General features: G+C 35.3%; 1 protein-coding gene and 1 long non-coding RNA gene across 4 annotated transcripts in view; one reads left to right on the forward strand and one right to left on the reverse strand.

Moving 5' to 3' along the window:
* LOC139795044 (uncharacterized) overlaps positions 1-23,595 on the reverse strand; it is a 71,960-nt gene that overhangs the window by 24,899 nt on the left and 23,466 nt on the right. The window lies entirely within an intron of this gene.
* Positions 1-23,595, forward strand: part of IBTK (inhibitor of Bruton tyrosine kinase) — a 50,314-nt gene that overhangs the window by 14,481 nt on the left and 12,238 nt on the right. For 2 of the 3 annotated variants that reach the window (XM_071741482.1, XM_071741483.1), the window contains exons 6-24: positions 378-548; positions 1,667-1,784; positions 3,542-3,722; positions 4,985-5,108; positions 7,386-7,563; positions 9,062-9,236; positions 10,092-10,688; positions 11,963-12,049; positions 12,952-13,034; positions 13,138-13,175; positions 14,648-14,744; positions 15,125-15,226; positions 16,158-16,275; positions 16,799-16,859; positions 17,582-17,709; positions 19,480-19,592; positions 20,403-20,551; positions 21,185-21,348; positions 23,462-23,554. In XM_071741482.1, the coding sequence (XP_071597583.1) occupies positions 378-548; positions 1,667-1,784; positions 3,542-3,722; positions 4,985-5,108; positions 7,386-7,563; positions 9,062-9,236; positions 10,092-10,688; positions 11,963-12,049; positions 12,952-13,034; positions 13,138-13,175; positions 14,648-14,744; positions 15,125-15,226; positions 16,158-16,275; positions 16,799-16,859; positions 17,582-17,709; positions 19,480-19,592; positions 20,403-20,551; positions 21,185-21,348; positions 23,462-23,554 (2,777 nt within the window). Of the gene's footprint in view, positions 1-377; positions 549-1,666; positions 1,785-3,541; positions 3,723-4,984; positions 5,109-7,385; positions 7,564-9,061; positions 9,237-10,091; positions 10,689-11,962; positions 12,050-12,951; positions 13,035-13,137; positions 13,176-14,647; positions 14,745-15,124; positions 15,227-16,157; positions 16,276-16,798; positions 16,860-17,581; positions 17,710-19,479; positions 19,593-20,402; positions 20,552-21,184; positions 21,349-23,381; positions 23,555-23,595 lie in introns of all 3 variants that reach the window. The other variant, XR_011725365.1, reaches the window with a different exon arrangement.

Below are 23,595 nucleotides of genomic sequence, written 5' to 3' on the forward strand. Positions count from 1 at the left end.
CAATATCTTACCCTGTGCTTGCTACCCATTACTGTGCATGTAGTTTGCAGCACAATTTTTAAAAGAAAATTTCAAGTATCAAAAATCTAGTAGAACTTGATACTGTGTTGCTGGATGTTACAGCAAAGACTGGAGCTCAATTCATAACTTTTTTGTTTTATTGTTTGTTGGTTTTTTTTTAAGAATATATTTCTGTGAAACTAGAATCTTTTGCAGACTGCTGTTTTGAAATTGGAATGTTACCTGTCTGGACAAGGGAGATGCATTTTCATCTATAGTTCAATATTTGCTCATGACTTTTGGTTGTTGTAGCTTTAGTTTTTGAGACAGCCACTGGTTAGTATAAAACTTTTTTCTTTTTTTTTTTTCTTGTTCAGGTTCCAAGACTCGTAGAAGGCTTAGGTGGCCATCAGTGCTCCCAGATAGCTGCAGCTAAAGATCATACTGTTGTTTTAACAGAAGATGGATATGTTTACACATTTGGTTTAAATACTTTTCATCAATTGGGTATTCTTCCTCCTCCTTCTAACTGCAGTGTTCCTAGACAGGTAAAAATAACATCAGTAAATGCTTGGTTGTTTGGGTTTTTTTAACAGAAAGTAAAATGTGAAGATTATGGAAATAACTTTTAAACGTTCTCAGTGCAATAAAGTTGAATGTGAATACAGATAAAATCCTGATTCTGTGTTACCATACATCTCAATATTAAATACTTGTGTCCTGATAAACATCTCAGTTTTTAACCTGAGCTGTACTAAAGTTTGTAGTGTTAACTATGATACATGATTCAATTTCCAAACCCCTTTCCTTTCACAAATTCTTCTGTAGTTGAAATGGCAAAAACCAATAGGTATGTATTGAGATTCATGCTTTTTACTCCTTTTTGATCTCACTTGGATGATGGATCTCAGGGTTTGATGGTTTTGTCCTTTGCTGGAAGCTCTGGAGTTGATTATGGGGTTGTAAGGTTAGGGAGGAATATCAACAGAAAGAGAGGGTATGGACATCAGCAACTTGAGTATACTTCTGTGCTCAATATGTAACTTTTTCTATTTTTTTTTAAGTAAATAGAAAAGTGAAAGGAAGCTTCATGTAGAGTAGAACTTCATGGCACTACTATCAGTGTTGCAGAAGGAAAGAGTAATTGGCCAAAGTGCAACAAAATGGTGTTTTGGGATACAATGAGATAGATACTCTTCAATAGTGTAATGATAGCTGTGTATTCACAGTATTTGCTTTGATCTTGATGACCTCCATCTGGAAAAGCAAGTTAAATTTGAAGTGTAGAGTTGGTAGTATAGTGTTCTTCAGTGTGTTTAGGGTGTTATGATTTCTAAGCTGAAACTCTTTTAGCTGACAGTTCTGTAGCACCTGAGTCATCTTTGGCTGACTTTTGTTCTCTGCAGTCTTGTTTAATATCTAATATGTAAAGACAGCCTAAGGAGATTCCTAGGTAATGCAAAAGGTTTGCTACTTTTTGTCACTAGTGAAACAGTGCCACACTTCACAAACTTCTGAAATAATCCTGACTTATTAGACTGTATTTTGACTGATACCAATGCTTCATTTTTAATGACTTTGGGAGTTCGATGTTGTCAGAAGTTTGTACATGTGAAATTCACCTGTTGCTGCTTAATATTAAGATGTACTTTGGATTTGTGCTTAGGTTCAGGCAAAACACCTGAAAGGTAGAATGGTGATTGGAGTGGCTGCAGGCATATTCCATACAGTGCTATGGACTAAGGAAGCAGTATATACCATGGGGCTGAATGACGGCCAACTAGGTAAGGTAGAAGTGTTCTGAAAGTAAAACCCAGCCATTAATATGTTATTTGTACTACTTTTTTTTTTTTTTTTTTTTTTTTTTTTTTAAACCAGTCTGATTACATCACCCCTTCATACTTATTTTGAAGAATATTTTTCCTTTCTTCTAGTCACTTCTGTATTTTGAAATGATGGGAGCTAGTCAGACTTAACACTTATCTGAAGTCTTTCACTCTCCTTGTATCTTTTGTGGTCCTGCTACTGAAGACTTTCAGGAAACAGACTGTTGCTGGTTTTGTTGCAAATTACTCCAAGGCATTCTTGTCTTCCTCCAGCAATCTAACTGTTACTGCTTATAATAAATTTAAAAACTAGCATTCAGCTCTCCAGCCTGTCCTTCTTTGACCATACACTGTAAACATCCTCCAGATAACTTCTTACACACCAGCTTTTTAAGCTGACATGCTTGCCCATGTCTAGAATTATTTTTGACTATGCCATTACCAGAATTTTCACATATCTCTGTATTATTCTGAAGTCAAGAAATTAAACGAAAAAAAAGGAAAATGAAATAATTAAAATGTATTGCCAGCTAGTGTACTTCTTGATCTGTTTTATAAATGGGATATTTTAATTGCTTTTATCTTTTTCAATAAACAGGTACTTCAGTATTTGTTTGGATTTGCATTTCTGCAGTTATGTATCTGTGTGCAAACAAAAATGTCAGCTAGCTCTGGTACAGTTAATTTGAGTCAGTTCTAACACCATATTCAGACATTTTTTTTGTTCCTATTGAAAATTGCAAAGGTATGTGAAAAAACCTGTCTTTGTCAGAGAAATATCCTACTAATTTTTTTTTCTTTTTTTTTTTTTTTTTTTTTTGAATTTGGTCTTTTGTTTGTTTGTATTTAGATGGCCTTGTCCTGTAGGTTTCCTTGAGGTTGTTTTCTTGTTGAGATTATTCTGATAAGCACATGGCCCAGTGCAGTACCATGTGGAGACAGGAACTGGATGGTTAGTTGTGTCAGCTGGGCACTAGGATAGAGCTGTGGTAATAAACTTTGTCTCTTTAAGATGTTTGGGCAGAGCAGCACTCTGTCATGTGACAGCTTCCAGTTTTAGTGGTAGCTCTGCTGCTTGTCCCTGCTTATTTCCATGCTGCATTGCCCTGTGGTGCAGATGTAAGGGCACACAGAGGAAGGTTATATTATTTTTGAGATTATTTCTGTTAGGATTCTTCATGCAGCAGAGCAGTATTGGCCTGATTTTTTTCTTCTTAAAATATGTTTGCAGAGACCTCGCATTGTAGCTCCTACCTTGTCTGTTCTTTCTCATACCTGCCTGCTCCTGTGCATATGTGCACTTCCAGTGATTTGTATGACAAGGCTGTTTGGTATCTTCCAATGGCTGAAAATAATCTCTAATTTATGCCAATGTGATAGTATTTCTAATGTCTTGGAACTGCAATATGATCAAATAAACTTTCTTTCTTTGGAACCAATGGCGGTACCACTCCGGAGTCTAACCACATTAAATAGCTTTTCCTGTAGATTATGCATTATTTAACTCTCTATGCACCAAATCCTGAGTGTTTTCTTGTGGTTTTGGTGGACTAAGAAGTATGCGTGGTGGGTCTCTTATCTATGTAGTTATTTTGAAGAATTACCTAACTACCTAATCTTCTTTGAATTAAAGGTTCTGCAAAGTAGTGTAGCAAAATGTCCTCACTGTGGGTGGGGTGGCAAATGATGTGTTTTTGTTGTGTTGTATTTTCTAGGTTATCTGCTGGATCCTAATGGAGAAAAATGTGTAACTGTACCTCGCCAAGTTTCTGCTCTACACCATAAAGATGTATCTGTGTCCTTGGTCTCTGCAAGTGATGGTGCTACAGTGTGTGTTACAGAAAGAGGAGATATATATTTACTTGCAGACTATCAGTGCAAAAAGGTGGCTTCCAAGTATGTGTTTTCTAATTTGTCACGAAGAACAATAGGTGAAGATTTCACTGTAGTCATATATTCCCAAGCTTTTTAAAAGGTTTTTGTGCATAAACTAGAGATAATATAGTGCTCTCCTGAGTTCTCTTCATCTGCAGTTCTTTCATATGAACAGCACCTTTTTTATTTTTTATTTCTTTTTGTTATTAGATGAGGCCAAAGGGCCACTTGCTGCTTACCAAAGATATTTAAAGAGTAAAAAACATACTAAGAGGTACTATTTTGTGTCATAGGTGTAAAAATATTGAAACTGATATTTTTTTATTCACCTGTTAGCCTTAATTTGTATAAATGCATTTTGGTAGTGGTGTTGAAGATCTGCTATACTATTTCTTTGTAATTGTAGTTATAATATGTTATAAAGGGTAATTTACATTGCAGAGGGTACCTTATGACACCATCTGGTCCATATGCTAAAACATGAATGTAAAAAACTGTTGAAACTGGGCCCCTGACTCATAAATGTAGGAAATTATTTGATCCCATTCTGCTACTTAGTTAGCAATGACAGATTAGAAAAGATAATTAGCATTTTTTCCCATCTAACTCCCAGATAATTTTTCAGCTTCACTTCAAATTCTAGCAGTACATATTGACATGCTATACCTTAATGATTGTTTTATATTTAATTTTTCACATGGTTGTAAGTGAAGGTCCTGGTACTTGGTTAAACATATTAATTGTACTCTTAATGCTAAGAAACACAAATGTCAAAACCCACTCGGATGCAGTCCTGTGTAATGTGCTCTAGGTGATCCTTCTTTAGTGGGAGAGTTGGACTAGATGATCTCTAGAGGTCCCTTCCAACTCTGATTAATTCTGTGATTCCACGGTTTTGATCAGGTAAAACCCAAAACCCACCAAAACTTGAAAAAAACCCACTTAACTGGACTTGGATAGGCCTTTTAAATACAAAAAGGTAAATGAAATTTATATCAAATTTTTGTGCTGCAGAAGACCAAATACACTATCACTTTTGGACTTCTGTGAAGAATCTGTGGATATAATATGACTTACTTCAAAGGAAAAGTTCTAATTTAAAATAGTATTGTTAGGAATAGTAATGTTAGGAATACCAGTGGGGCCAAGCTAAAGTAATTTTTCAGTATCACCACTGCAATTTTATTTTTTTTCTGCTTCTGTAAATGAAGCAGCTGACTGTCATGGAAGCAATATCAGTACACAATGAAGAAATACTGATTTAACCTTTTGTGTTCTTTCAGACAGCTGAACCTTAAAAAAGTTCTTGTCAACGGGGGATGTTTGGAATATAAGGCAGATACGCAGCATCTTAAAGAAAATGGGGGTCAGAAGATTTGCATTCTAGCACTGGATGAAGCTGGAAGAGTAAGTTTTTTTTTCCCTAGAAATAGCAATTATACACCAGACTGCATACTGATTAAATCAAATTTCAGACATAAGTTGGCAGGACAAAAGTCATGTATAGAAAATACACAATTCATTTCTGTAGAGCTGTTAGTAATTTATTTTTTCTTTACAAGGGCTGTTGTAAGGCTACCAAATTGATATACAGTAGTTTGTTTTTAAATCTGTGAACATCTAAGGTCTTTTAAATGGAGGTGTGAATTTCTTTACTTCCACATACATAAGTGCTTATATAGCCTATATGTTCTGTTTTTTGGTGTGGGTTTTTGTATTTATTTATTTATTTTTGTCTCCAGCTCTCCTGTCACCTCAGCTATTCTGTCACTGTTATACCCTTTAGAAACAGTCTCAAGAAGTAGTCTCTTGACTTGTAGTTTTAGAGCCTGGGCCTGCTGATAAGCAGCTGTTCTGTAGATGAGATACCCCTTTTATTGTTGAAAAGTTACAGCTAAACCTGGTAAATGGCTTAGTATTTGGAGTTGACTCTATACTCTGTGTTGACTTAGAACTGGTATATTATGGCAGATTTATTTATTTATTATGGCAGATTTATTTTTTCCTTCTCTCACTCTTTAATAGAGGTAACAGTTTAGTGGACCGTTCAAAACCTGCAGCCTTTTCTAGGGCTTCTAACCGGGAGATTTAGACCTTCAGTGCCATCTAGTGGTGTGCACATAATGATTTTGTTACAGAAATGCTGCCTTCTTTAAAATTATAACTGAGCTTGGATATCAAAATAGGGAACAGTGGTGGTGTTTTCTTTCCTGGCATTTGACTGGATTTTTTTTGAGGGATGATCTTAGCTGTTCATTAGGTCATTAGTTATCTCAGACTTTATAAATTTCCAGCCCAGTATTTGTTCACTTGAGGTTTAACCTTGAGCATTCATAGTATTGGTAGTGCCCCTTAAGCATCTTTGGGACACTGCTTTCTGTTCCTGCATTGGTGGAACTGTGTCAACCTATGTTTTATTTCTTTATATGCTGACAAATGCTGGGCTATTTAGTCCTTGTAGGAATTTTAAATTTTTGAGTTGAGAGGGATGGGATCTTAACACATCTGTTCCCTGAATCAGTGCTTCCTGATGTGGCCAGATTGCACTTCCTTTAAGAGAATACTGTTTAGCCTAGAAAAGATAAGAATTAAGGAGAATCTTACCAAGTGCATACTTGAAGGGAAGCTGTAAAGAAGACAGAGCCAGGCTCTTTTCAGTGGTGCCCAGTGACAGAATCAAGAGGCAATGGTCACCAATTGAAACAAAGGAGGCTCTGTCTGAATGTCAGGAAGTGCTTTCCCACTGTCAGGGTGACTGAACACTGGCACAGGTTGCCCATGGAATTTGTGATGTCTCCAACCTTGGAGACAGACAAAAGCTGTCTGGATGTTGTCCTGATAAACTGACTCTAGGTGGCCCTGCATGAGCAGGGTGTTGGACTAGATATCCTCCAGAGGACCCTTTAAACCTCAGCCATTCTGTCATTCTGTAGGGCTCAAGAGAGGGGAAAGAATATAGGTTACTCACATACTTTTGTCCCCTGCTTATGTAGGTGTTAACAGATCTGTGCAGTTCCTTCAATACGAGAAGATGGCAGCCCAATTCTAGCATCAGTAGTGCTACATCTGGGCTTTACATTGCACAGGGTTTTTGCTTCATTGCTTCTTACAGACCCAGTTGTGGTCCTGTGCATGCAGTTCTTCACGTTTCTATTGAATGTTTTGATGTTTGTTTGGTCATGATCACCATTCCAAAAACTTGGCTGGTACAGAGAAACTTGAGGTTTTTGTCAGGCACTTGACACAAAATGGTTTAAGTTTTTGGTGTTCTGGCTTTGAATTTTGCCTTATTTATGAGCAAACCAGTATGACAAATCTAAATTGAGGACTAGATTTAAACTTGTTTCTTGACTTGATGCTGCCTTTTGCTGTCCTTGTTGAAATGTCAGTAAAAACCCATGGGTGACAGCTGTGAAAATGTTTGAATATTCAGAGAAACTTTTCAAATGCCCTTCATGAGCAAATGGATTTTAGTATCATAATATATTTTCCCTGTTTTACTTGTTGGGTTCTTAACATAACACTCTCATAACACTTTAGGATATAATTTTGAAGAATATTTTCTCCTTTCATGTGCAACTTTTAGATGATATATTCTTGTGTTAAAAAGGTAGTGTTTAATATGTAGCTGCTTTTATGTGATATGACAATTTCTCCTTTCTCTTTAAAAACCCCACATTTTAGGTGTTCTGCTGGAAGTCATCTAACAACTCCATGAAGCAGTGTCGTTGGGTGTATGGCCGGCAGGTCTTCATGTCTGATGTTGCTTTAAATCGGAACGAAATAATGTTTGTCACACAGGATGGGGAAGCCTTTACAGGGAAGTGGCTGGAAGAAGGGAAAAAAATAGCAGAAAAGAAAGGTTAGCTTTGTGTTTTCTAATGGTTTTTAACTACTTAAATCAATATTAAAGTTTAATCCAATCTTTACAGTCTCTAAGAGTATTATGTGACAAGTTAGTCATTTTCTCTGTGGCTTACAGTTGGGAACATTGACCACTACTGTTCTCTTTGCTCTGTAATGCTAAGATTTACTTTGCAGCCTTGCAAGAGGGAGAGTACTTCTGAAGAGTAGTAGAAGCACAAGAGTCCATTGTAATGGTCTTGTCACATAGTAGATGACCAGTCCTAAGAGACTGGCATTGAACAAAAAATGGAACACGTACTTCCTTGCACTGCTAAGTCTGTAAAACTGTATCATGTTTCCAAGACCCTTTCCTAGCCATAATACAAGGTCCAGAGCAATTGCTTCCGTATTAACTCCTTATTATGATGAATATTGCTGTGACTAGGTCCTGATGGTATTTCAAAATGTAACAAGGACATCTGTCTACTGTAGGACAAGGCTGAAATTGTCTGTACATATAGGGATCTTAAAACTGGATAGAAATGGATTTACTTCCAGCCTGGGATGTATTTGAACTTAATAAATAACTTTATGTGGAAGTTCTGCTTCCTTTGATACTGAAATGTAGCTTTAGCTTTATTGGTATATTTTTGTGCTTTTTCACGGCAAAGATCTTTCCTCTGTTGTTCAGTCCAGAGTTGCATACTAGTTTTACTCTGATGCTACTTTATTTTATTCTGCACATCATATGGTAGTCTCCTCATTACTGAGGCACCATGCACATTTTCTTCTTGTTCTGCTTTTCTTGGTGCTTGTATGTGTCTGTAGGCACTGGTTTCTTTATGCATATTGCTGTAGTTTTAGTATTTTCAAGGAAAATTCAGAATTCAGATCTGCTGACCAGTTGAACGTCTAGTTTATGTTCATCACAGGTTTGTAATGAATAAGGGCTTCTGGGTTTTTGTGAGGCTTTAATGAAAATGATCAGTGATGTGTGTGTGTGTGTGTGTGTGTGTGTGTTCAGTTATCCAGTTCTTGAAAAACAGTCCAGTATTCAGAGAATATCCCATTTTCTCAATCGTATTTTGTTTAGGTTTAATTAAACAGGTGAAGTCTAAAGGTAACAGTATTATATCTGCTGTAATTGATATGACTGGAAAAGAAACCAATCTTGTGCTGCTGTGAATTGATGCACAGCTTATTTCATTCCCCATAAGGTTGCATTGGATGCTGGATGGAGTGTTACTTGCTATATGAAGAGGTGTCAAAACACTTTTGACCAGAAGTTCTGAATAAAAACTCTTGCTTACGTAAAGTCTTATTCTTAGAAGGTCTTCTGGTATTTCAGTTAAGTGAGCTGAAATCTTCAGCATAATTTAGCCTTATTCAGGCACTACATCAAGGAACTTTCAGAAGTCATAATGCTTGGCTATTTGCTCTATCAGTTATATTTTAACTAGATGAATCTTTCTGTGGGTATTTTTTTTTCAATTTTTTTTTTTTTTTCTTTTCAGAAATTGTATCAAGCCTTCAAAATTCTTCATGTGATGTGTCTGGTGAACATGATACAAACAGTGTGTATGAAAGAATTCTACTTCAGAAGCTTACTTTTGTTCACCGAGCTGTTAGTATTGCCACTGATCCTAATGGTTACAATTTTGCTGTTTTACAGTCAGATCCTAAAACAAGGTATATTTTTCTGTAATTTACTGTAATTTTTCTTTTTTGGTGTCATTGCAATTAAATAATTCTGAGCTTCAAAACCCTTTCTTGGCTCATACAGAAATCACAGTAAATGTTGCTATTCATACCATAGACAATATTCATACCACTAGAGAAAAGCACTTGTCAGTAAAGAGCTGTGTTGAAGTTACCCAAAAACTTCAGATTATGTATTTGTATAATTGAATAGATGGTGTTGATATTTTATCTAGAGCATTTAAGGCAAACGTATGTGCTGTGTTTCTTAACACACTCTTGAGCTGAAAAATACTGTAGGAATTAAACTCTTCAGTAATCACCAATAATCAGCTATGAAACGGAAGTTTTAATTATTTTTAATTTGTTTGGAAAAAATATTAAAAGTAGACAATACATAAAATTCTGAGCCATGTTCCTTGCACTTTCACAGTACTTTTCAGTGTATCTGATAAATATGTAAAAATACTAACTTTTTTAAATTGCTTTGTATTTTAGTATGAAGTACAGTAAACATTTCTTTGTTTTCTTGTTGGAGAAGAGATGAGGATAAGATAGTTTTGGTAACAACACATATTTACGGGCTACATTTAAAGACAAAATAGAATATTTAATATTCTGAAGCTAGACAGATCTTACCTATGTGGTTCAGTTGCCTAAATACCTTATTAGGGTTTTTTTCTCTAAAGAATAGGACAAGAAGTATTGAGTAGTCCATCAGTGTAAGAACAAAAGCTAAAGGAGCCAAATGGAAACAGCCTCATCCTCTTCTTTAAACATACTGTGTAAAATTTTATGGAGCTTGTGTATAGTGTGTTTTTTTTAATGGATTTAATTTTCTTCTAGTCTCTATGAGATTCCAAGTGTATCATTATCAAGTTTTGGGGAAGATTTTGGCAAACTGCTAGATGAAACAGATGAAATGGACAGCATCCATGATGTGACTTTTCAGATTGGCACAAGAACTTATCCCTTGCACAAATACATCTTGTCTGTACGTTCTGAGTTCTTCAGGAAGCTGTTTGTTTCCAGTGACAACCAGCTAGACACTCCAGATGTCTACCGTAAAGATGAAGATGCTGTTGGGTGTGATCTTTATGTAATAGAGAAAGTTCATCCAGACCTATTTGCATACCTTCTGCAGTTCATATACACTGATACTTGTGATCTTTTGACTCATGGTTATAAACCAAAAATGCTGCATAAAGAAAAATCAGAAGAATATCAAGATACTTTAATTTCTAATCTGAGCAAAATGAGTTTTGATGAAAATGTTAATGGAAAGTCTGCGTTTGAGATTTATAGAAATAATCAAGTGCAAGTTATAAATGAAAAACAGAAGAGCAAATCTAAAAAAGGCAAAGTTACTGGTGAGGAAGCCAACCTCATAAAAATGCTGCAAAGTGCTGCAAGGAAGTTTGGCCTTAGCAATTTAAGTGGAAGGTAGGTGGGAGGATATGAATTTATCTTCTGGTAAACTCTTCACAGAGTGTTGTTATGTAGCTGATCTAACTTGAGTTGTTATTAAAGTAGAAGGCTAGTTTGGGTTGGTAAGTCTGCCTTTCTTTGCTTGCTTGTTGTTTCTAAGTATACAAGTTCACAGCACACAGCCTGTCCTGTCCATAAAACAATATCAGTTTGTTCTGGTGCTCTTTGCTGAGAGAGAGCATGTGTGACCTTTTTGAATATCATCAGAAGCAGACTTTTGTAGCATGATTGTGTACTTAAAGCAGTTTTTCAGTAGACTGTTTTCAGTGTGCTGTTTGCCCTTATGTTCTACATTCTCTTGGACATTTGTATTTAAAACGTCTGTCCTGTATATCTTTTAGGCATGAAGTCTCTGAGACTTGACACCTGATGCAAACCATCTATCTCCCTTTCCAGAAGGGCTGTCATAAAGCACCAGTACTCTTTTTTTGTTAGAGATAGCTGCTCTGAGTTGATTGAATGATTCTTAGTCTGTGATCCATAGTCTGTGGGTTTTCCTCTTAGGCAGCATTGTGTAAAACAGTACAGAGCAAAGTTCATGTTTAATTGTCACATTTTTAATGTTACATGGTAAAACTAATGGAATTGACATCACATATCTCTATAGAACTCTGTTAAAAGTTTTGGGATTTTTTTTCTTCATTTGTCTTCCTTTCAAAAGAGAGAATGAACTTTTTCAGGGTAGTTCTCTTTTCTGTATTTTTCAGTCACTAAAACCAGCAAAGATGTGAGGCTACTCCTAAACCTCAGTTCCCAAGTAAACTTTCCATGTTAAGGGACTTTCCCTCTAAAAGTATATTGCTCTGTTATTCACCAGCACCACTCCTGTGTCTTTACCAGCCCATTTACAAGCTTCCTTGATAAATCTGGGTGCTAAAGAAGCCTGTAGAGAAAGAAACACGTAGCTCTTCCAAACCACTGGTTTTGCTCAGCTATCTGGTAGCAGTTACTCCTAGCTGTTTGACCCTATAGTGTTGGATTTTGGCCTTATTTACAGCATTATAGCTTTCACGTAGGATAATAAATAACTAAGATGTGGGGAGAATGTCAGTTACATTTTAGATCTACAGTGAAGACTTGAACAGCTGTCTCTTTTTAGTTTTGTGCCATGAATCTTTCTGATCTTTTTTTGTATTCACAATATGAGCTCACTGAAGTGCTCTTTGGGAAACTGTTCTCAGTGGTTTGCACTATTTGTATTACTTACTGCTAGTGTTAATTATTTGCAGGTTGGAAGGAGTCAGGTTAGAAAATGGAAAAATTAATGTTGTCAACAAGAAGAATGGGAACAAACCGAAATTAAATCAGAAGAAATGGTAAATTTTTAAACTCGTGCTTCCCCTACTCTCACCATTTTTGGTTTATATCATCTCTTTATCTGTTAAGCTTAGGCTAAGGTTGATCAGCTGTTTTATAACTTGTGTACACTTGTCTCCCTCACATTAACTTAATTCTCTGTAAATTGAGTTAATAATCTGGGTTAGATTATGTATTATTTTTGCTTCTTTTTGCTGTACATTAATGTGTTCTGTGGATTAACTGTCATAGAATACTAATGGCAGGAGCAATGTTCTGGGTGACCTAGCTAAAAGCAGTTTGACTTTTGCAAATATTCTTGTGACTATTAGGCAACATGGATTGGAATTATCAAACTGCTATTTTGTCTAATTAAGAAAATCTCCAGGGAATCTTTCAGTAGAAAAATTCCTTATTGATATATCAAACTGATATTTGGGGTTTTATTTCATTGGTGTGATTGGGCTATATATATCCAAAGGCTTGAATAGTCTGCTGAGGTGACAAAAGCTACATTGCATAGAAGTAGCTTTTCCACAGAATTTTTAATACTTCAATCTTAAAATACATTGTGAAAGCTTATAGTAGATACTAATGTGGAAGAAATCACTACCTTAATGTAGATTGTTTAAGATTGACTAAGGCCATAATTTGTTTGCCCAAAGCAGTTTTGAAACAGCAATTGACTGTATTTTGAGGGAAATAGTTCAGATGGAATTTTTAGAGCTCAGTTTTAGACAAAAAATGTATCTTGAAATTATTGTGCCTGTATTTTTGGGTTCATTCTGTATTATTAAAGCCCAGGTGTGTTGTATTTTAAAGGACAAATCCTGATTTGCTAAAATAAGAGTTTATTTATAGAGCTTACAACTTGTAGCTCTTCTGAATAGTCACAGTTCTGATCCTATTAAATATCTTCTAGTTCGTACCTCTCCGATGTGACCCTGAAATCTTTAGATGGAAAGGAATTCCCGTGTCATAAGTGTGTGCTTTGTGCAAGACTTGGTATGTGTGTGTATTTTTTTTACATATATAGATAATATAAGTTGTATTGTCTTCTTTAACTGAAATTTTATTGCATCTTGAACTGAAATGCCTTTCTTTACAGATTATTTTCACAGCATGTTAAGCAGCTCATGGATGGAGGTAAGCTTTCCAATAAGCATATGTGATGGTATGTGTTGTTGCAGCAAATAAGTGACAGCTTTTTAGTTTTTCCTAGAATAACATACCCTAAATACTGTGGAAAAAGGCTGGCTTCTTGGATCCTGTTTGGAAAACAGCAAAACAAAACAAAAAAGCTCCAAACAAACACAGTTTAGTTACTCTGTATTTGTACTGTTGAGATTGAGCATTAAATGTGACTGATAAATGTAATAGTGAACATCAAAGGAAATTAAAATACTGAGTTTGTTTAGAGGCTTGGTTTGCTAGTTCACAGGTTTATAAAAGCTGTTGGACTACTCTTACTGGATATTGGTTTGGATGAATTATAATTTTCTTTGAGTAAAAGAACTTACAATTTAAAAGGGAAGCAGTATGGAATGGCGTTCCATACAAACTGAGTGAAAGATAGAGCAGAATCTGGAGTCAATGCATACAATCTCTGGTTGACCTTTACTGTTAATAAAATATAGGGTATCAGGGCCCATTCCACTTAGTTATCAGCTTCAAAAGGTGTAGATCTTTTATTTGTCTTGGGTCCTTTTTGCTAGCTGTGTGTCAGTGCCCTCATTGTTCCATTGTAATTTCACCAAATGCCTCTTATCTGAATAGTATTAATAAGCTGAAAGAGAAGGAAGGTGTAAATGGAGAAGCATTTTTCTGAGACTGAGAGCTGAAGCTGTGTAAAAGTTTTCTAAACTTTCATAGCTTTTTTGGCAATATCTAAATCTAAGAACCTGGAAAAATATTGGCAGTTCTCTTCTGCTGCTGTACAGAACTTTACGTGTCCTATAAATTACTAGGCTGCCTTCTCCTCAGTCATCCCTGAGGAAACATATCCAAAACACTGTGAGACAAGTGATGGGTTTATTTAGTTATTTATTAAGTTGAATGTCCATTTTTATCATTGATTTCTTTATCTATTGTATGTAGTTTGGAAATTATCTATTATTTCATAAGTAAATCTAAGTCATATTTTGTTGAATTAAGTGCTCTGGATGTTGTATAAAAATCTTGCTGTCTGTTAAGAGGTTTCTAAACTTCAAGTGGGAAATATTTTGGTACCAATAACATGTTCTAAAGCAAAAGAAATCTCTTAGTAGAAAGCGTTGCTCTAGTACCACCTGAAATAAGCTCATATTGTTAAGCAGTGTTGCTGCATAAACATGCATGGCAACAGCTACATGGTTTTTATAGCTAAGGTTTGTTCATACAAAAGCTTCTTGGATATTTATTCAAAAGTTTTGTCATACCTTAATTGCTCTGCTACAATCAATTCTTGATTGAAGAACTTGAACAGATTTTGTGCAAATGCTTAAATAATTGTTTAACTTTGAAAATGTGATCCCCAGTCTGAGTGATTTGCTTAATATAATTGCTGTCTTAATTGCTTATTTTATTCCAAGTAGTCAGCTGCTTTTTTTTTTTTTTTTTTTAATTACTTTTCCTTTTAGGCTTCCTGTTGTTCAGCCCTGGAAATGCCAATCCATTCTGACATACTACAGATAATTATAGATTACCTGTACACAGATGAAGCTCTTGCAATAAAAGGTGCCATTAATATATTTTCAATTCAACTGTAGTTCCTGCAGGTTTTCTGTGTTTAAAATAGAAATTCAATATTGAATATACATGTGTTGAAGTTTTATGTAGAAAATCCAAATTTTTCTTACCTTTGCTTTAGATTTTGAGGTGATAGCTATACCTCAGGCATCTTTGTACCTTTCCTTTAGTTCTTTAAACTGGTTCCCTCCCTTTGTTGCTTAAAAAAGATGACTGGTTCCACTCTTCTAAGTTGTTCCTTGTGCTGTGAAAATCCCATGAAAATTTCCAAATTTCCACATTTGTCCTTTGGTAAGATCTCATTGAAGCTGCATGTTATAGTTGCTTTTCACTTGCCCACAATATTTACATGATGCTTTGTTTTCCAGAGTCTCAAAACGTGGAATTCATATGTAATGTTCTTGTGGTAGCAGACCAACTTCTTATATCCAGACTGAAAGAAATCTGTGAAGTAGCCATTGCAGAAAAACGTGAGTATTATAAAGGATTAGAGCATAAAAAATGCTTTTTTTAGATGTTAATTTTCTCATTTCAGCACAGAATTATTTGCTTATATTCCTTACCTCTTACCTGTTAATTCCTTACCTGTTAATCCCCTGGATGTTAACAGTTGCTTCTTCAGTGTGGGTGAAGTTCTAAGTTAATATGTTCTTTAACCCCATATGCGTCGTTATTTTCATTTCATGCTCTTGAATAAAAGGAAAAAAATGGTAAAAAAGGCAAAAAGCAAAGAAAACCACACACAAACCCACTACAACAAGTAAACCAAACTTTTATAAAAGTTTGTTTTATTGAACTCAAACTTGTCTTTAAAGCGTGATAAATTTCTGTTTCTATTTCTGTCCTTGTATTTAGCTCCACTGGTTCATCTGTTGTTTGATTGTTGTTTCTATGTCTATGAAGATGTCTCTTCTAGAAAGAAAACACTTGCTTAGCTTCATACACTAAGTCAGAATACAACTTTTTCTTGGTGTTTTTTAGTGACTTTCATTTTTCTCTCTTTCTCTCCCCCACCCCTCACCCCTTCACTCCCTTTTTTTCTTTCTCTGTGCTGAAGGAGCATTTGGAGCTTTAAGAATTGTGCTGTTATATACAAAACTTGCTATTGGTGCCTTTCTTTTTCCCCTTTGTTCTGGACTGCTAAGTTTCAAGGTATTGAAACTGATACATTTGTAGGTAGGGCCTTTCTATTTCTGGAAATCAGCCATGCATTCAAAGCTGCTGCAAAGTTATGTGGAGCTTGCTGTAGTTTATGGCCATTTGAGCATTATCATGTTTTGTAGGAATGGAGAAATACATGGTTAGTTTCAGTAACCAGATAATGCTGTTTGGTAAATCTTAAAATGCTGTGTGATATTGCCACATGTTACCTGATTTAGTTTGTTGTTTTTTTCTTCGCAGTTACTTTAAAGAATGCTGCTGAGCTGTTGGAGTTCTCAGCAATGTATAGTGCTGAACAGCTAAAACTGTCCTGCTTGCAGTTCATAGGACTCAACATGGCAGCTTTGCTTGAAGCAAGGTAAGGAGAAAAGAATACTCTCATGTACTAGCTGTTAAATTCAAGCATCCCAAAAAGGCAGAAGGGTTGGGAGAACTGATAGGAACAGTTAAATGTTAAAATGCAACTGAATGTTGCTAGTTTAAAGGGAGGTTCTTTTTTGCCAGCCATGGAGAGAGAAAATAGTTAAATATCTATACATGCTGTACCCAATTCAGTAGTACAAAACCCTATGTTACACTCTGGCATAAAGAGATTGAATTAACAGGGAAAAACTCTATTGAATTCAGTGGACTTTAACATTAGGCCTGTTCTCATTTGGGTGTTTTAATTGTTTTTGATGATGCAGAAAACTGCTGTGGGTTCTTTGTTGTTTTACTCTCCTTGCACCCACCCTTTAAACACCATGAAATGTCATTATCACCTATTCATGGTGATTATTTTGAACAGATGATAATGCTTATTTTTAGATTTCAATTTTCCTTTAATGTGATTTTTTTAAGCTGATAGGATAATTCGGTTTGTGGTGTTTGTTTTTATTTAGGACTCTGGATGTCTTAAGTGATGAAGTTGTAAAGGATCTTTCTGTTTATTACAGGAAAATGGTAAGTTGTACAACTTGAGTGTAATTCATTACTTTTAAAATTAGAACAGATGAGTAACAAATGCATAGCTGCATGGTCTGTGGATGACAGGCTGAATGGGGAACATCTGACTCAAAAGCTAATGTTAGCTGCTGCTATTATCACTCCTGGGAAACTCATATTTCATTATTCAGTTGCCACTGCTGCAGGAGTATTGTGTCCTTTAAATTAATTAATTATACAATAATAGATGTATTAGTGTTTTGCAATTAACAATTGTGTAAAAGAACATACGCAAAACTTATGGAAAGGAGCGTGTTACTTAAAGAAAGGAGAGGAGAGGAGGTTAGAGTTCTTCAGGATAAAGTTCAGGGTGATCATACAGGCTTAAAAGCAGTTAGGAAAGAAACTGTAGACGTTGAACTTTAATGCATAAGGAAAACCAACACCCATTATAATCCCATGTTCAGTAACTGTACAGTAATAAACAATGAATGTCTGCAAAACCTTGAAACTTTTTTTTTGTCAGTTAGAGGCAGCTGTAAGATAAGCATTCTGATTCTGTCACTTAAAATAATTCTACTTCTATTTTGCCTAAAGATGCAACTTTAAACATAAGTTGGTTAATTATTTGATCTGTAAAAGTGTTTTAAATGACAGTTTTTGTAATTTTTTAATGAGATCAAATATACACTAGCATACAACTTAAGAGAAGCTTAGTATAATGGCATTTGCAATTACAGATTCCAGCTATGGTCAGGAGAGTAATTACTCCATATCCAGATGGACCTGACATAAGTTCTTTTGAGCCTGAAGAAGGAGATAACTTTGCCTTTTTAAGGGAAGAAATGAATGCAGATCAAAATTCTCAGTAAGTATCTGTTTTTCATTCACCTTTTTAACAAGGTGAGCTGCATGTAGTGTCCATCCCTCTTTGGATGGTGCCTCGCTTCCTTTGGATTCATAATTGAAATACAAAAAAATAGGAGAAATGGAGATTACAGAGACTGTTATCAGTTCCCATAAGCATTTTTAAATGTTACAGAGCTGCAGCAGGGAACCTTTTTTTTAATTTGTAAGTATCATGTGAATAAAGGTAGCAAAACAGTTGTTCACAGTAGTGTTTGGGAGTTGTGAATGTGATGAGAGTACCTGTGTATCTATGAGACTAGCTGTGGAGTTCATTGAACTTCACTCAGTTAGGAGAAATTGAAGAAAACCAGGCTTTAGTGTAGTATAGGTCTGTGTGGGAAGTTGTCATAATATATGTTTTTTAATATTAACAGAATTGTCATGCAAAATAAAGACTTGTAGCATTTTAATCTGTCAGTTTAAAGTGGCTACTGCCAGGCTGTAGAAAAACAAAATACGTGACCTGTGTTTAAGAGGTGTTAGAAAATCAGCTGTAGATCAGGTGTTTTGGCCTTGGTGGTTTGTAGAATTCTGATGTTCTGCCTTGGAACATTTGTTCTGAAGGCACAGAGGTGAGAGTAATGGAATCTGTGAAATCTCATCAGACTGAATTAATATTCTTCTTTTCTCAGATGAGCAGATAATAAAATTACAGCTGCTCCTTTTGATACATTTTTTTAAACTGGAAAAATTGACTGTGTCATCCCATCTATGAAAAGTTAATTTGATAGGATGACTTTGTAACATGCTTCCAAAGAGTGAAGTACTATGTCACTGTGCAGGTGATACCTCACCTGTGGTATTGCATACTGTTCTGACCACTTGGGTCAAGAAAAGATGTGCTAAATGAACTAGGTCAGATGAAGTAAACCAAGGGAGCTGAGAGGCCAGTTTACTTTAGTCTTCAATCCTTTTAGAGTTTTTAAAGCCCAGATAGTAACCTTTAGGGGAACAGGACAATCCAAGAATTTAAAAAAGCCCTAAATGTTGTAATGTTCCAGTATTGATGCAGGAATGAGTAGGTACTCATGTATTTATTCTCTAAAAAACTTGTCAGAGTTTTTTTGAAATAGAGCTGCTGCAGCTCTGATTCATGTAGCTCTGAATTTCTGGCAGTTTTGTTATAGAAAATGTCTTTTATTTGATTCCACTCTTCATATATAGAAACAGGGGACATTTTGGTAACATCACCATACACCTGCTTTACTGTAGAAGTAGTATTACCTTGCATTATTTGTGTTGTGGAAAAATGAGACCAGCTGTAGAGTTTATTGGACTTCAGTAATTTAGGAGAAATCAAGAGAGAGAAAAGTGGATACTTGGGTCTAGTTTGCTTTATACGAGTGCCTGCAATGTGTAGCAGGTTTAATCTGACCTAGGCAGTAATGCAAGCCTGTGCAGCTGCTGCGTCATCTACTGTCTCAGTGTAAGTTTTGCACAGTATACTAGAGCACAGACTAGATCTAGATGGGAAAGAATTTATCCTCTTCCTCCTGGATTTTTGTTTTGCCTCCAAATAATTTAATATAGAGTTGTGCCAGTGCATAAGCAGAGCAGGAGCAAGCAGCCAGTGACAACTGATGGGCAAAGATATTAATACTTGAAGGATAACAACCACTGTTGCTCTCTGAAAAACTTAATATGACAGTGATGCCTGACACTCATTTTGGCTTTAATATTTAATATTTGGCTTTAATACATCTTTTTTTTGTTTGCTTATTTTTAATAGGGAAGCCCTTTTCAAAAAAGCAAAAACTAAGGCAAAAAAGAAGCCACGAAAACGGTCTGACAGCTCTGGAGGATATAATCTATCAGATATTATTCAGAGTCCAGCCTCTACAGGTCAGTGAAAAAAAGACATTTATTTCAGGTATAAAAACAGAATTTAAAGCTTAATGTGCAATGCAATGAGATTTCTATATGTCTATAAGGAAATATTGCAAGGAGTATTTAATTTTGTCATGGTTTAACTTGTGCATCCTCAGCTCACTGGCTGGGAGTGGTGTGAGAAGCAGAAAAGGTCTTGACTCTGTAAGCACTGCTCAGCTATAACAAAAATGTCACTATTATCAACAATTTTTTCATTACAAATCGAAAACAGTCCCATGAAGAATATTAACTGTATCCCAGCTGAAACCAGCACACTTCTAGTGAACAGCACAGCTGAATTTGGAAAGTGACTTCATAAGATCTGAAGTGATGTCATATTAAGCTTCTGCCTGAAGTTCAAATTCTGTAAAAGCATGTATTATATCAAATAAGATTATTGGACACGTTTCATGTGGCTTTAATAAGTGGAACACTTCTGTAAATATGTTTTCAGAGGTTTTTTTTTTTTCAGAAATATAAAGATTAAAATAGACACTTTATCAAAAAGATAGAAGCCTCTATTTTCAACAGAAAAGTGTCAGTGTTGCTTCTTAAAACTGCATATTGTGAGACAGAGAAAGAAAACTGGTAATAACTTTATTCCAAAAAGTAATTAAGATAGTCTTTAGTTTGCTTATAATTATTACAGTCTAGTGTACTGCATTAAGAACACTTCTGGTTATTATGAATTAATCATCTGGAGTAAACAACTTTTGGGTTTTTTAAGCTTTGTTTAGTCTAACACTCATGATTTAATGGTTAAACTCTTTATGTATTTCTTAGGCTCGATAAAACTGGATAAAAATAACTCTGTAGAGTCGCTTCCAGAACTCTTGACATCTGACTCTGAAGGTAGTTATGCAGGAGTGGGGAGCCCCAGAGACTTGCAGTCCCCTGACTTCACAAAAGGATTTAATCCAGAGAAGACTGAGGTTGGGCTTCTTTGTTCATAGTAATTTATTTCGTTGTATTTTTCTTGTCCATCAAAAGCAGAGTTTGTACTTTAGAGTGCTTCTGAGAAGCTATTATCCTTAAAAGGGAGTAGGCAACTTGAAGTAGCTGTTCTTTGTCTGATAAAGCAAGTAAAAAGGAATATTTCTTATTAAATCTTCCAGGGGTAATTTATAAATGTAGTGCTGTAATAAGATTTTCTATATGCTGTATTGTTCAGAAAAATTCAAACTGAAAAAGTAATTACGTAAAGTCTTTATCTACTTCATTTTTATGTAAATGTATATGCCAGGATAACTGAGGCATAACTGACAAAAAGAAAAATTTGAGAGAATTGTCCCTTTGTTCAGTGTTAATGCTTTAGATGTGAACATCTCCTGGTGAATTTTTCTACTACGGAGATGAACATTTAGACTTAAATGATTCAGGATGAAATGTGAAGGAAAAAATTAAAAAAGTTACAGATAGAGTAATCAGGGTTTTGCTATGTTATTCCTATTTTTGAGGCATCCTTTAAAGTCTTTCACGTCATTCAAAATGTTTGTAGAAAAAAAAAAGGAGAAAAAAAAGAAAAGACAATACTTACTTGACATTTTTCTGTCTCTATGTTTTAGCTGAAGGACAAAGCATGCAGTCAGGGTATGAAGCCCTCTCAACCTAACAAGGAGATTAAATCATACAAGGGATCATCAGCATTGACACAGTCTGTTCCACAGTCCATTCCTGGTGCCAGAAACAACTCTGCAAGCTCTCCCAATTGGTTGGCAACCAGTTTCAGGTGGAGTAATAGTTGTGGTGTCTACCTAACTTACAATCACTGTTCTACGTTTGGTAGTGAATACTAATAATATTCTATTCAGACTAAAAAGCTATCTATTCTTCAAAGTGGTCATACATTACTTGACATGTGAAATGAAGGTTTTGGTAGTAGAATAAAAGTGGTACATTTTAAAATTATTCTTTGAGGAAAGCAATTTCTAGATATATATATTTTTTTTTTCTTAAAGTGCTACCAATCTGGACTTTTGCTGTCTTTTAAGAAGGCCTTTTGAAATCCTTTGCACCTTTTATAGAATTAGCCCATTCTTGAAGCCATTAGAAGCACCATTGTACTTTAAGTTTTTAAGATACATCTTTAAACAATCTGTGAAAATCAACACCACAGGTTTAACTGATACATTAATAAAAAATGTGTTAGTTTTTATCTCTAGCAGTATCTGCATATGAAAATGGAGCAGTACAAGTTCTGTCTTGCCTGGTGTCCTGTCTCTGTTGTCAGTAAAGGTTGAATAGAGGAGTTTTTAAGCATTTAAGGAATTGTAAAGTGATAGTTTCCCAAAGTTTTCTTAGGTTCTGGTTTGTGGCTGATTGGCTTTGTTAGTACAGGTGAAGACAGGCTGAGAAAGTTGGGTTTGTTCAGCCTAGAGAACAGAAGGTTGTAGAGAGGACTTAGAGCAGCCTTCCAATACCTTGGGAGTCTACAAGAGGGATGTTTTATGAGGGCATGTAGTGATAGGACAAGGGGAAATGGCTTTAAACTTGAAGAGTTTGGATTGATATTAGATATTTGCAAGAAATTCTTTAGTGTGAGGGTGGTAAGACAGTGGCACAGGTTGCCCAGGGAAGTCTTGGATGCCCCCTCCCTGGAAGTGTTCAAGGTCAGGTTGGATGGGGCTGTGAGCAACTTGGTCTGGTGGGAGGTGTCCCTGCCCATGCAGGGAACTTGGAACTAGATGATCTTTAAGGTCCCTTCCAACCCAAACTGTTCAATGATGTGATGTGATACAACTGTAGAAATTAAAATCTATAACTGAAGTATATAATTGGTGAGCAGAGTCCATTAGGAATTGGTGTTTTCATTTGCTGTCTTTTAGTTAATTTCAAACTTTTTTTAGAGGATTGCATGGGAGGGGAGCAAATGAAAACATAGGACTTCACAGTACTGGTGTTGAGCCTTCTAGAGTTTCTCTTGTATTCTTCACTTTTTCTAGTATTGCTCATATGATGTCAGAAGAACAAGCAGGCAACAGAATGTTGTATAAAATGTTGTGTAGAATGTTTAAAGGATTAATACTGTATTATATTAGGTTGGACTACTGTGGAGGAGCAATGATAACGGGGTTTGGTGTGATGTCTCAATAGTTAATTAAATAGTTATCAGATGGAAGTTTGGTTTATTTAGGGAGAGACAGGAGGAGTGCTCCATATTTTTATATATATATATACACACGGGGGGGGGGGGGTGGATTGTGTTTTGTTTTTTTCAAAGCTTGTACCTCAATCTAATTCTAACACAGCTTTGTTTACAAAGGTCTTAACACAGGTTTTAATTTCTAGATTTATGTAAAGCTTGGAAATTACTGGATGTTCATTTCTGTAGAAGTTAAAATTAGGTAATTCATGAAAATGAAACTGATTTCTGAAGTTTGAGAATATTATTGGTGCTTCTACAGAGCTCTTACTTTGCAAGTAGTATTCTCTTTGTCATGTGAAATAATTTTAATCCTGTTCTTTAAAGAATTCAACCTTCATAAAAAAAACATTTGAGAAATACCTCTCTAATGCTTAGCATGGACAGTTGACTACTAAATAAGTATCCTGGATTTAGGTATCTAATTTTTTTATAGTAATCACAGTTCATATCATTGTGTTTCATAGTATAATGAGTCTTGAAAGTATTTTTATAGTGTGCTTTTAAATATGTGTATATTTATAAAAGTTTTGTCAGAAACATTCTATTTGAGGTTTGCCATAATTGTGGTAACAGACATAAATTATACATGTGATTACCATTTTTATGTATGATTTTAGAGGATTTCAGTGAAGCCTGGAACTGTGGAATGCAAGTAAAAATGAGTGTCTTGTAAGGTAACTTTTTATTTTTCATTCAGCCCTGCCAGCCCTCCTGCTATGGATCTAAGAACCATCATGGAAATTGAAGAAAGTATGCAGAAATGTGGAACTATGCCAAAGGCAAATTCAGGGTTGGTAAAAAACCAAAGGCTATAAAAGAAAAGTGTGATAG

Source organism: Heliangelus exortis, chromosome 3 (assembly GCF_036169615.1).
Source record: "Heliangelus exortis chromosome 3, bHelExo1.hap1, whole genome shotgun sequence".
In the NCBI taxonomy this organism is placed as follows: Eukaryota; Metazoa; Chordata; class Aves; order Apodiformes; family Trochilidae; genus Heliangelus; species Heliangelus exortis.